This window comes from Rutilus rutilus, assembly GCF_951802725.1.
Source record: "Rutilus rutilus genome assembly, chromosome: 8".
NCBI classification, from domain to species: Eukaryota; Metazoa; Chordata; class Actinopteri; order Cypriniformes; family Leuciscidae; genus Rutilus; species Rutilus rutilus.
The window spans coordinates 37,950,809-37,965,737 of NC_140222.1; the positions used below are offsets into that span (position 1 = coordinate 37,950,809).

A 14,929-nucleotide genomic window follows, 5' to 3' on the forward strand; every position below is an offset into this window, starting at 1 on the left:
AAAACAAATCAGATTTGTGTGCAGTGAGAACAAGGCCTTGAAGGAATATAGTTTCGCCCCAAAATTAAATTTGACTTGGAATATAGTACACGATTTCTGGACCACTTTTTGTGATTGGTTTGTCATTTTTCAGTCATTCACTTTCAGTACTCTGGAAAAAGAGCTCTGGGATATTCAAAATTTCACCTTTTTTCCACAGAGGGAAAAAGTCATGCAGTTATGAAACTACATGAGGGTGAGTAAATTATGAAAAAAAGTGTTTGGTTTTTTTGAGTTAAAGGTGCACTATGAAAGGTTTGCCCAGTTGAACCTTAAATGGGTCATGAATTAAAAACATCCTGTAAATTTCAATTGAAATTTTAATTGTAACAAAGCTCAGAAAACGACTTATTTCAAATTCACATTAGGACGTAATAGTGTGATGAAAGACCGCCTCTACAGAATCAAATCAACGCCTGCTTCTACATCATCACATCTTTGGCCCCGCCCACTGGAGCGTTAGTGAGATGAGAAGAGTGATACAGGATCACTGGACTAAAAATAACATTACCTTCCAAAGGATCCTAATGCTAGGTGCTAAGTGCTTATTTATATTCAACTATGTGAATGTCTTTTATTTGTTTGTTTGGTACATTTCACTGTGGATTCTTTGGCAAATCAGTCGTAATTTCGGCGCAGGCTTTGCAAACAGACTTTTACTGTAAGATATGGACCTGACAGTAATGCCACATGTAAATAACCGTGTTAATTTTATTTCCTGATCTGTGATCAATGAATTGTGATGTAATTTATGTACAGTCAGACGCTCTTTGTCTCAAAGTCGTTTAATGCTGTTTATGCATCAGTAAATCAAGCCAGTGACTAAACGGCCAACTTCACATTGTTTCTCTTAGTAGCATTTAAATTGTGATTAAATTATATACAGAAAGATTATATTATATACCCATCATAATCAACGACTCTTATTTACATCGTGTTTACACTGTTAGTTATGATGAAAGCATTCGTGAGAGTGCAGAAATCGAGCTGCAATGATGAGGTCACTGCATTCATGCGCTCAACAGTCATGTCTGTCATCGGCTACAAGCTCATCGCTGCAACCTTTCATGCCAGGGGAGTAAATCTAAATATAATGCTATAATCAACACTTTTCATGATTTGTTAATCTCGACAGCTGTAATAATAAAAGCATTGTAAAAGTTTTCAAGATGCGGAGGAGTTCCACATGTAATACTTATTTCAAATGTAAAGATGTTACCGAATCACAGCAGTGGGCGTTTACATATAAATCTCACAGCAGACATGCCACTTCAAAATAGAGGGCTGAAATCAGGGTCGAAAATAGCCTTTTATTTCTAAATCTTGACAATTGCACCTCAGGAAACATAAAATAATTTTAAAATGCAGTTCATGACCCCTTTAAAACTGCAAGTTAATCACGGAGAATTGTATAGGTGATCACATTAGTTTGGTTTCAGCTGAGGATATGATGGATTGAGGTTTACCAGGTTACCAGTGGTTACAGGCGCTCAGTTTTATCACAGTGAATGTCAAAATTTACATAAATAATACCTCTTGAGTATGTGAGTTTTCCACTGTTGTTTTAACTCATTGAAAACAATTGTTTTAAAATAGATAATGTTAAAAAATTTATGAATTTGACAACCACACAAAGACAAATTATGTCAAGCTGACACTTCCTGCAAAATCTGACCCGACAGCTTAAATTATATTTCATTATTATAAGAAGATTCATTGTGAATCGGGGTAAGGCAAGGAGATTGTTTCGAACACAGATTTTTTATGTACTTGCTCAAATAAATTTTGTTCATTTGAATAAAAAATAAAAAAAAACTTTCATAGTGCACCTTTACATGTTGTGATATGAGAAGAAAAGTGGGACACTTAGTATTGTTGATGAAAGAACCACAATTTGTGTATTTTTACCTGATTTCCAGCAAGAAGAACTGCACCTGGAGCAGGACTGGGGCGGTACGGAATTGTAGCACCCTTTGGAGGAGACTGCAAACATAAAATAAAGCAATTTGTAACTTTAAATCAGGACTATACAGATTCACGCATAGGTTTCTCTTACCTAAAGCAGAGTCATTTGGTCATATTATCTTAATGACTGGAAATGCTGACACGGTGCACAAATGCAACATGTATCGATCAGCTCTTCATCGGATCACTTAAAAGCATACCATTATCCTCTCACAGGAAGTCATTTGGTTAGATAATTTCAGAATGCTATTAATGCTTGCTCATGATATCCTCAGATGGAAAACTTGCAATGCAGAAAATGCAGCCGAACTTTTTTTCTTTTTTTTTTTGATGATGATGCTACTCTATTAGCCTGTTGTTCAAACCCAGATTATAACTTCAAAAAATAATAAAATGAATTTACAAAATGATTGTTAAATCTCTCTTGGCCCTCTGAGACAAGGTGTCATCTGGGCCTGAAGAATACATTACAAAGAGAATACATTATCTTACACAAAACAACAACAGATAACTATTGTTAACTAACTATATCTGCTCATACAAAGTAATTTGATTAAAATGCCAAAATACAAGAGGTCAGAATAAGGCCAAACCCTAAAAAAATTAAATGAAAACCCAATGAAGCACATCCCCCATGCTTGCTCAACCAAACAAGAAGAATCTTTTTAAATATTCATTGGGTTACTTTGCATAATTTGCATCCTGGAGCGGGCAGACAGAGGATTCCTAAAATGGGCAGTGTCGCAGTCAACAATCTGGCCCTCATCCGGTCCATTAAAAATTAAACAGAACGACCAGGACGCATGCATTACAATCCACTGAATAAAAACGCTAAAATCTTTTTCTGAACCATTTATGAGCAAAAGAAAACCATTTGAGAGGAAATGCATTTCATGCTGTGGGAGATCTGAGAGAACACATTCAATAATCATTACTGTAATGATTTTTAAGTGCAGTTAGTTAGATCAAGTATCTTTGAAAAAAGTATTTGACAGCTGCAAAAAGCAATCAAAATATGTGTTTAGGCTACAGAAATTTATCGTATCCATTCTTTTCAATGCCACTAAAGCTACTACTGAAAACCAGTATGCCGTCTTTGAAGTACAGAAGCCTTTGAAGTCTTGTAGATTAAGAATATCACACAATAGTCATCCACAACAGTTTTTCAAGGCCAGTGCATGCATTAAAAAGTGTTAATAAAGCCAAATGGATTTGCTTAGAGTCAAATTACCTCCAGTATTACAGTGCAGATGAGCTTGACACACTGGATGATGGCGTCCTGACTGCCAGATATCGTCACGCCTCTCTCTGTGGAGTTAGGGAGCAGATCTCCTGCCACCTGTACCTGAGCCCCTGTTTTCTGCCACACAACGGAAGAACAGATCATTAGTACACCGTTTTACATAGGTCAGGTGTCAAATTTTGCTCCTGAAGAGCCAGTTTCATGCAGAGTTTGGCTCCCACACACCTGTCTGAAAGTTTCGAGTAATCCTTAAGACCTTGATTAGCATGTTTAAGTTCAGGCGTCTTTATTTAGGGTTGGTGATCCACCAAGAGCAGGATTGGCTCCTGCACGAAAGCTCAACCCAAAGTTTTGCTGACCTTTAAAGATGGTGCGGAAAGCAAACGCTTGTCTTATCATTTCGTCTGCGTCCATTGCAAATCACGCCAATTTTACTTCCTTTTCGGCCTAATCTTTTCCAGGCCAGTACATCTACCTTTGGATGTTTTGCCAAGTTAATAGTGTAAATGAAGATATCGGATATGGGTCACTTTTAAAAGAAGATGTAAAACTGTTTACCTGGTGCTGCTAACTTGAAAGCCTCCAACCAAATAACCAACCAAACATACCCTGTTTTAAAACTTACTCTATTGCTTTGATTATTTGAATGCACTTGATATTCTCCAAACTCAAACAACCTTCCCATTGCCCACAGCCCCCTTCAACTGCATTACAGAACACTCCAAATTTAGCGTGACAGACCATTCACCATTACCTCATACCATCCTGACAGCCCAGAGACCATAAATGTAAAATAAATGGGCTTTTACTGGCATCCAAACCCATGAAATATGCAACAGCGCAAGTAGTCCTAACATGGACGTCATGGGGCAGAGAAAAGAAAGATAGGGATATGGAAAAGCACTCACCTCTCGGATCTCTTTGATTTTGGAGCCGCCCTTGCCGATGAGGGAACCGCACTGACTGGCCGGGATGACCAGCCGCAGCGTAACTGGAGGCTTACTAGTGACTGTGCCATTCGCCACAAGAGCAGCCAAGTCCTTGAGGGCCAAACATAGAATGGATGACGTGTTAACTGAAAGTTGTGGTGTGACTTGTAAAGGATCTTTCAAAAGAGCAAATGTTATTCAGGGTGGTTTGAAACCAGGATAAAGATCTGGTTGGGTAACTAGAACGTTTCAGGTTTAAACCTGCAAGCAGTGATCCATAATCTTATCACCATTATTCCCCTTTGAACAAGAGATTGAACCCCAGGTTACTCCCTGAGGGAACTGGCCATTTGATATGCTTCTTCTACCAAGACTGCTGCTACTGGCTTAACCTGGATTTTCCAGATGGGATCAAACAAAGGTGCAATATATGCAATATAGTATGTTTGCTGAGCTATCGAAATTGGAGTTGAGAGTTGTGACATTTCACTATCTAAAATGTTGTCTCATTATCTTATTTATTAGAACCACTGGGCAGACCAGCAGAAGAAAAAAATCCTTAGTATTGAGCCTGACATTCTTCAACAAGATTCGAGGCACACCATGAGTTAATCTGGTGATTCCCATTTGAATGATGTCCTCATAATTCACAAGGATCGTTAACGTACATTCTTTGTTCCCAGGTTTGAAAATGCCATTGTGCACCACTGACCCTTCATGGCTTTTGATTGCAATCTGATGAAACGTTCTTTACCAAAGCCACTTTAATCAATTTCTCTATTCAGAGTTTGCAGATCGATGTCCCCGCTAACAACAGGTTATAGCCGACTGCACCGCCATCGAAGACACCCATTGATTTTTATGACCGAATTAAATGATATTTACCCACCTGTCATCCCCACTTGTCTCTATCAAGGTGTGACTTGTATTTGCAAGGTGGGATACATAAATAACCCGTCAATAAGTTTTCGGAAGTTTGCTGTATGTCTGCATAAGACAAGTTGTATGAACCAATTTTATGATACTTTTATGGTCCATTTTTGGTGTTATTTGGTCCCTTTCAGAGCTTTACATGTGGTCACAAGATTTCAATGACATGAAAACCTTCATTTAACTCAACAATCCGAATGCCAAAATTATACATTTTTAGCTGATCTATCCCTTTAAGCAGAGGAGGACAACTTGTGTTCCACTCTTATATTCCTGGCACTACAAGAAATCAGCTTCAACGTCCATTATTCAGCCAGTGCAGATTCAGAGGCTTTCTCTTTAATTAAACCAGGTAATAAATATCAGCCTGAATCGTGGCCCACCACTGCTGCAATCAATTAGGGGGAAGCAGGAATCTTGCAGAGTTTGAAATGTAAATAGCGTGTGGCGTGTGCTGTCTCTCTGCCCATCAACCCAGACCTCACCTACGTGAGCAGAATGAATACGCCTCGAGTGGCGTCTCGGAAAGTAGAGCTAGCGAGTCTTTTTCTTCTCTGTTTAGTGTTGCCATCAGCGCTAGGGGTTTGAAGACGCTGTTGTTGTGCTCTTTCAACGTCTCGCCCTGAAACCTCCAGAGAACGAAGGGGAGGTGGAAAAAAGAAAACCGTGCATCTTTTCTTGCTGGAGTTTCAAGAGGAAAATAATCCAAATGATATTCTCCATTTCTATCTTGTCCTTCTTTGTGGCTTTCTTTAGTTTTTTCTCTGCAGAATTTGTAGAGATATTAATATGCCCCAGTCTTAATAACGGTGACTAAATCCCCCGATTCATTCTTAATGTTGGGGGTCACACAAACCCTTTACCGGTCATACCTCTCGTCTCATTTAACAACCCTCCATAATAAAATATCAATTTAGATATTACACTCAGCAGATTTACTCTGTCTTATTTGCATATTATCTGTTGAGTAAGCAGGTCCTGGCCCAGAATTTATGACAATTTACAGTATAAGGGCTCTTGATCTGATGCAACTAAGGAGCTGTTTTAAAGCTAAAGCATATGCAGCAACAACAACTCCGGGTTGAAAAGGTGAACCTGATAGTACAACATGTAACTGGATCAGATTTGAGTGACCAGTATACAGTTTATGTCAAGTTAAGGCTTGCAACCCGGGTTAGGTGCGTTATTCACCCCTAGAATAGAGTTATTCACCTATCATTTCCCTCTGATTTTAGGGATAAGTTATAGGCAGGGTTAGGTTTAGAGATAGGGATAGGGTTAGGACTAAAATGTTGACACAATATTGTTGAACCAGGAACATGTCTTACTTAGCAAAATCACTGTGACGCAGAACCTGATTTCATCAAGTGCAACATGTTCTTAGATCAACACATTTTTTGATCCTGGAACAACATTTCAATCAACCAATCAGATTTGAGGGGCAATTTTACAGTTTATGTCAAGTTTAGGCTTATAACCAGGGTTAGGTGCTTCTACATCAGTGTAATTCACCTACCATTTCCCTCTGATTTTAGGGATAACTTATAGGTAGGGTTAGGTTAAGGGATAGGGATAGGGTTAGACCTAAATTTTCTGACAAGAATGTTGTTCCAGGATCAAAAAATATGTGGACCCAGGAACATGTCTTACTTGGCAAAATCACAGTGACTGGGTTGAAAGCATGCAAAAAAAACAACAGCGGCAATTTGACTTTCAGATAATATAATGTGCAAACATTTCTGCACAAAAGAACCTTGTGCAATTATTATTGAATGGAATCTAGTATCTCATTACATTTTTAGATAACACATTTTTTTTTTCAAGTCTAGACTTTCACAGTCTTGTCCCAGCTGTCTATTCTATCGTATATCATCCAAAACTCTGTGAGACGTGGCTTTTAGATGTTATCCGTGTTCTCAGCTGACTGCAAGAGCAGCGAAAACATTCCGGATCAAAACCGGGCCAGACCTCAATAGAGCTTCTTGTAAAATTCTACCAGTAATGCACATGATATTCTCGGCATAAACAAACCCCGCCGCCACCTTAGGGGTTTCTATGGTGACTCTTCAGACTCTTCATACGGACTTGTGCCGCGGACAGGGAGATTCCTAACAGATGTTTAATGAATGGCTCCATGCCTTCTATGAAAGGATATCAAATACATAATGGATTTAGCAGGAGTGAGAAGATCCATTATTACTTGGTGGGTGTAGAGCTGACTTGCTTCAGGCAGACAGACACACCTCATTGACTGCCAGTTATATAACTCCTGATGCTATTAATACATATATGAATGTGTGATGCATCTATATGTGTTTCTATAAATGACTGTGTGTTTTCAGGTTACCTTTAATCCCCTACCGCATGGTGTGGCTATATGGCAACATACTCTTTGTGTCCACTGTCTCGTCAAATATTTTTTTTTATAGGTCTATCATAATGCGTGCGGTAAATTGACTTTTTAATTTCACAATTTCCTCCAAATTTCCTTAAAGCTTAACTCTTTCCCCACCAGTGTTTATTAAAATAGTTGCCGGCAGCATTTTTGATCATATTCACAAAATTGTCATGGTCCACAGAATATTACACTCAGTATATCAAAAGAAAGAAGAGTCTCTGCTATATTCTAACTTCATTCATTCATTTTTTTTTTTTATCAACACTTGGGTTTGACTTTTTTTTCGGTAAATTTAGGCAGTTTTGATTTATACGCTGTTGAATGTTTGATAATCGCATTAGCTTATTTGTGCATAAACAACTTTTCTCCACTGTGTCCGAAATCACCTCCATACCCTTAAAGGGATACTCCACTTTTTTTGGAAATAAGCTCATTTTACAACTCCCCCAGAGTTAAACAGATGAGTTTTACCGTTTTAGAATCCATTCAGCCGAACTCCGGGTCTGACGGTACCACTTTTAGCATAGCTTAGCACAGATCATTGATTCTGATGAGTCCAGTAGCATTTCTTTCAAAATGACCAAAGAGTTTCAATATTTTTCCTATTTAAAACTTGACTCTTCTGTAGTTAAACCGTGTACTAAGATCGACGGAAAATGAAAAGTTGTCATTTTCTAAGCCTATATGACTAGGAACTACTCTCATTCCAGCGTAATAATCAAGGAACTGTACGGCTGTACCATGGGTGCAGCAGGCGTAGTGATATGACGCAGCACCTAAAAATAGTCCCCAGCTCGGTAACTTCTTCCAACGTGACCGGGACTAAGTTTGTCTAACCTATTAGACCTATTTTCAGGCGCTGCGTCATATCACTACGCCTGCTGCACCCATGGTACAGCCGCACAGTTCCTTGATTATTACGCCGGAATGAGAGTAGTTCCTAGTCATATAGGCTTAGAAAATGACAACTTTTAATTTTCCGTCGATCTTAGTACACGGTTTAACTACAGAAGAGTCAAGTTTTAAATAGGAAAAATATTGAAACTCTTTGGTCATTTTGAAAGAAATGCTACTGGACTCATCAGAATCAATGATCTGTGCTAAGCTATGCTAAAAGTGGTACCGTCAGACCCGGAGTTCGGCTGAATGGATTCTAAAACGGTAAAACTCAACTGTTTAACTCTGGGGGAGATGTAAAATGAGCATATTTCCGAAAAAAGTGGAGTATCCCTTTAAATGGGGCACTATTTGAGGGGACGGCCATTTCTAGTGGTGTCCAGAACCATAGTGGACGTTATCGAGTGCACTCATTCAATCCAATAATGCACTGCAATAACGTGTGTACAACCAATGTATGCTCAACAGCTAGAGAATATCCATAATGCACTGTGACGGTAGCTCCGAATGAATTCCCACATCTGACCAGAAGATGGCGCTGCAGCTGAATCATCCATCCATTCATTTTACAAACCGCTGGTCCAAGGTGGGTACAGCGTAATATCATACAGGTATAAATTCCTTTAATAGATTATTTAATAATTTAATTAAGGTGTATACAAGCTAGTTTCCATGACAGAGTTCAAGATAAACCTTTTCATTACTGCTGGAGCTGCCAGTTTGTTAAGTTTCAAATGATTATTAAACAGCAAGCACAAACTATGCAAACACCGGCACACTCAGTGTCCGGATTCACTCACTCGTTTTCATTCACTCCTTCAAGTGGACTATATTAGTTGAGTAATGTAGGGAATAGTGAATGAGGGTATAGGGGGCAATTTCGAACACATCACTGGTTTATGAAGATCTTTTTCTTCGCTTTGTTTTTGGATCCGGAGATTCTGTACGCTTTCGGGAGATTTGTAATAGCGCCCCCTACCGTATAACAGTGAAAACATGGACTGCCCGAAAAACTTGTCAATGGCGGGGAAAGGGTTAAGACTGCCATTACTCGGGAAAACAGATCCCGCCCCCAAACTCATACCATTGGTTGAGTTAATGTTAGAAAGTATTTGAAGTATATGACACACATCAGCTTCAAATGTTTTTTTCGGGGTTTTTTTTTGTCCCATCGCATTCTAGGAAGTCTAGCATTTTTCAGAGAGCTGTATGTCTCTTTTCAGTAAACGTTCACTGGCATCACCAAGGGAACGTAACATGTAGGGGTTCAAATAACATTTCTGAGGCTATCCTACAACAGATAGGCACCCCACTGCTATGGGACCGACTGACGATATAAGAAAACTACCCACACGTTTCATCCAGCTGCTCTTACAAACCATCTCTCAAAATTGCTATAGTTCAAATAGTACAAAGAAGTTAATCCTGACAGCTTTATTGCTGCAATTTTTTTTAGCGAAAGTCATATATTTGCAGAGACTGCTGGCAAAGTAATTATACATTGGGATTAACATCCATTTAAAAAAAAATAATTTGTTATAATGTTATTAAAAAAAGATACACAATAAGATAAGTACATGTTTTAACGAAGCAAATACGGTCAATTTTTTCATGGGAACATTTCTTTAATGTTGGCACATTAACATGCATGTTTACGTCATGTTTTATGGTTATTGCTCTGCATGATTGCATATGCAAGAGCAGTTTTGTTGTACTGACCTCTTCCAGTTTGATTGTGATCATAGTGAAGGCTCTAAACACACATTCTGTGGCGCCCGTGATGGTGATGATTCTCTCTGGGCACGAGCCTTCTGAGATGTTGATACGTGCGCTGCTCTGTATGGATGGAATAGTAAAAGCACATGAATAGGGTGTACACTGAAAGTAGAAATTTTCTACTCAGAAATTGCACAAATAATTAGGAACACATTGAATTAAGCATAAAATTCTTAAGTATAAAGACAGATAGCATTTTCTTGTAAAACATACTCCCCAATGATCTTTGTTTTACTTACAACTTCGAAAAATCATCATCATAATAAGAGAAACCTAAACATTATGCTTTTCCTTTCAACTCATTCTCTAAAGCATAGTTTTGCTCAAATACATACAGTAAGTGAAGCAGTGGCCTTGCATTTTTTGTCCTCTGAAATATAATATGCTGAAAGTGTGTGTGTGTGTGTTTAAAGTGGGCCTTTCGAAATATGTGCCTTAGAAAAGTTTTTTTGCATTTTCTGCATTTTTCAGCACATAAAATATTAACAAAAATGTATTTTCTTTCTACATCAGGTGGGATGCCTGCAGTACTTGAACCACCAACTGTTATTTTACACTGCAAGTTGGGAAAAACACCTTAATCCATAATGAAGGTGCACTAGGCAACGCAACAAGAAATTTAGTTTTAGTTTCGGTATTCAACCTTGCGAAAAAATAATAAACCACAGCACATTCCTATCCAGACAAGATTAGATTTCTCAGAGGATGCTCGAGAAAATAGTAGGCAATTTGTTCAGTTTTTGTGTGAGAAAAACACAGGCGTGTTCGATTCAGATGGGATTAAACTCAAACTACGTCTATGAAACACAAATTTACCTGACCTCCTCAGGGAAACTAGTTCTGCCCACATAGGCCTTCTGTTAGGTGTGCATATCGCGTGTGTTCTGTCCAAATGTGTGGATCTCCAGCAGAGATCTGGACTGGGCTGAGTGATTCATTTTCCTGCAGAGCTTTGACTCTCAGCTTCACTTAAACTGATCTCTCTATCAATCATGCACAAATGCATGCAAATGCAGCTGTTTATCGGCGGTTTCATTTACATATTTAATGCAATTTATTTATATATATATATATATATTTATTTATTTATTTATTTATTTATCAAGTGTATAGACATTCATATCTTTACAAAATTTATGCAGTGTTTAGTGTAGTTATAATAAAAAATGTTTTATCACATTAACAGTATATAATACAATTGACGTCTATGGATTTAAGCCAGATTAGAGCTGTGCGTGAGCCCAGGTTTATTCGTGTAGCGCATTTCCCACATGACATCAGTTTTAGTTTCGCTTTAAATAAATTTGTTTAGGCTTGGCATTTATAATAATTGTTGTTGACTAGAATTTATGTTTGTTTTATACTTCATTTTTCATTCCTGCTCTGTTCTGAATACCGTTACATTAAAAGGATTTGTTAGCCAGGGGACCTAAAACAAATGTTTAGTGTTAATAAAGTTTAATGTTGCACTTTATTTACCGGTAATTTTTGCTTTATTTCTGAATGTAATAATAAACTGTGATTTATTCAGCAATGCAATTTTGACCTGCTGTAGACTTAAACTATAGTTCAGGTATGACTTATTTTCCAGAAAATATTTTAATAATATAATGTTGGGCTGTTTGTGGTTAGAACTTTGCAGACACAAGCTGTTTTTATATATATAAACACACACACACACACACACACACACACACACACACACACATACACGCATATATATATAATATATACATATAGTATATACAGTATATATATACACTCACCTAAAGGATTATTAGGAACACCTGTTCAATTTCTCATTAATGCAATTATCTAATCAACCAATCACATGGCAGTTGCTTCAATGCATTTAGGGGTGTGGTCCTGGTCAAGACAATCTCCTGAACTCCAAACTGAATGTCAGAATGGGAAAGAAAGGTGATTTAAGCAATTTTGAGCGTGGCATGGTTGTTGGTGCCAGACGGGCCGGTCTGAGTATTTCACAATCTGCTCAGTTACTGGGATTTTCACGCACAACCATTTCTAGGGTTTACAAAGAATGGTGTGAAAAGGGAAAAACATCCAGTATGCGGCAGTCCTGTGGGCGAAAATGCCTTGTTGATGCTAGAGGTCAGAGGAGAATGGGCCGACTGATTCAAGCTGATAGAAGAGCAACTTTGACTGAAATAACCACTCGTTACAACCGAGGTATGCAGCAAAGCATTTGTGAAGCCACAACACGCACAACCTTGAGGTGGATGGGCTACAACAGCAGAAGACCCCACCAATCTAAACCTGTTTCTTCCGAAGATTTGGTACATAGTGCACTTTTCATGTGCTTTTTTGCTAGCTTTAAAGTCCCTGGTAACTATATGTTTTTGTTGTATTGAATACAGAAGTGTGAACATTCTTCAAAATGTCTCCTTTTGCATTCCACAGAAGAAAGAAAATCATTTGGAATCGGTGTGACATGGGGCGAGTACATGATGACAGACTTTCTTTTCAGGAAGAGCTATTCCTTTTCCTAGTTATAGCACTGAACAGCAGAGAAAAACATCCAATTGCAATATCTTCTGTTTATGACATCTATCGGGCCCAGGATTGACCCCTGTGGTGTCCCAACTAATGCAATAGAAAATGGCTCATGTGCAGGCTTGCGTTCACAATTTCCACCCTCAAACCATTAATTAGGTCGAAGAAAACAGTCTTTTTGTCATTTTATGTTGTAAGGAAGCAAAAACCTTTAGGTAAGCGTGCAAGCGAGCTAGAGAATAAAAGACGATGTGTGCTTTTGTTAGCTCATGAAGAATTTCTACTGATCATCAGTGTCAGAAAAAAAAAAACGTATATTCTCAGAGGGACAACCTCACCCACGCCTGGGTTTTTCTCCCTGGTAACCCACTTCAATCTTTACCCAGAAGCTATTGTTATTAGCAGCTACCTTGAAAATACCAACGCATTCATATCAAACTAATGAATTAGTGTTCGCAGCGTGTGCGCTGTCATGCGCCCTTGAGATGAAAGGCTTCATTTAAATATTCATGTATTCTGCAGTCTTTCAGCTTTAATGTGGCGGACATGAACTGTTTTGAGGACGTATGTGGGAAAAAAGGGCGTTTCGGTGTCTTTTTTCCAGCATGAAACCCCATTTATGCTTAGAATTCCATGTGGCGCTAGCTTCAAAGGAACGCCGTATGTTCTGCATGCATGATGCATGCTGGGAAGCTGAGAAAGACAACATCTATGAGTAGCATGTGGCTTACCTCCTCTCGTATCCTTTTCACCGTCTCTCCTTTCTGTAGGGGGAGAAAAAAGAAGATCATAAAGCACTCATTGCCTTTCTCTCATGTTTGTTTGTGTGATATGTTGTTTCCCCAGAGTGACTGTCTTTCACAATGGCTTATAGTGGAGGATAAAGTGAGTTTGACTAGTTGAACAGATAGCTGAAATTAATATCAATTCTGCTTCGCTACACAGCAATATGGCATCTGCATGCATAGGCCTCAGGGGAACAGGTTTTCCAATCGAAGGCTCTGCAATTGGACTGACTAGGGAATCAATAGTCCATGAATCACTTAGATAGCCCCAGATAGTGTCTCGCTATCTCAGACGCAGAAGCTAACGTGTACGGCATAGTCATGACTGCAGATCCGAAGATCTGCTTTAACACGCTTGACTGGCGTTTCATTGTCTTTAGATGGGCTAAAAGGATGATTGGATGTGTCATAACAGAGGTGAAGTGGGACTTGGGTGGTTTTAATTTATCAAGGAAATTGAAATTTCACATGAGATGTTTTCGAGACCACCCATCTTATAAATCTACCCTTAATGCCAATAAAAATTTCATGCCACAAAGTTCTTTAAAACTGCTTGACACCATATTTCATTTGATTTGAACAAAAACAAGAATGTGGAAGAACCACATTTAATGAATTTTTTTTTTGGTATTCATCAATGTAGGGTTGTTATAGTTAACCAAAACTAAAACCATAAAAAAAAAAAAAAAAAAAAAATGTTTTGCTACTTGAATGAAATGTTATCTAAAATAAAATATTTATAATAATATTTAGACATTTCATTTCTTATTTTCATTTTCATTTAGTTTACCTTGATGTACTAAAATAACTAAAAAATAACTATATACATACTAAAAAAATAAATGACAAACACAAAATAAAATGACTAAAACTTTAACAAAAATGTAAATGAAACTGAAAAATCTAAGAGAAAAAACTCATTCAAAATATTAATATAGACTATAATAGTATCTCAATGATACTAAAATCTACCTTTAAGTTTTTCATAATTTTGTACATAAAATGTATTTTTGTCAACAAAATCTATGAGTACAACAAAATAATAAAATGAAAAATCAGTGTTTCCATGCATAACGTTAATATTTTCATTTTTTTTTATTTCAATTCATTGCAACAATTTATGCAAGAATGATTTACGAACAAAGAAGCTAGCATGAACAAAAACAAGGCTGCGGAAGATGCCTTGCGTTTCATGAATGACGCCAACTGAACGACTACATCTGTTACTCTTTTTTATTCACGTCAAATAAAACATCGTCAACTGTGGCCGAGCTCTCTTTCTCCTTATAATACACAATTAACTTTCATTTCTTTCTCCTGAAGACGCTTTACGAATAGTAATCGACTCTAGATAGCCCTCCCCCACGAATATCGCCAATGAAGATTTGTGATGGAGAACCACCGGTTAACAGCACAGATTTAGTCTAGGACTGTGTTTAATCTATGTCCGGGA

General features: G+C 37.9%; 1 protein-coding gene across 5 annotated transcripts in view; it reads right to left on the reverse strand.

Moving 5' to 3' along the window:
* The window catches only part of pcbp4 (poly(rC) binding protein 4), an 80,160-nt gene that overhangs the window by 13,922 nt on the left and 51,309 nt on the right, over positions 1-14,929 (reverse strand). For all 5 annotated transcript variants that reach the window (XM_084415934.1, XM_084415932.1, XM_084415933.1 and 2 more), the window contains exons 4-8: positions 13,423-13,455; positions 10,121-10,237; positions 4,156-4,287; positions 3,236-3,364; positions 1,948-2,022 (exon numbers count right to left, since the gene is read on the reverse strand). In XM_084415934.1, coding sequence (XP_084272060.1) covers positions 1,948-2,022; positions 3,236-3,364; positions 4,156-4,287; positions 10,121-10,237; positions 13,423-13,455 — 486 coding nt within the window. The remainder of the gene's footprint in view (positions 1-1,947; positions 2,023-3,235; positions 3,365-4,155; positions 4,288-10,120; positions 10,238-13,422; positions 13,456-14,929) is intronic.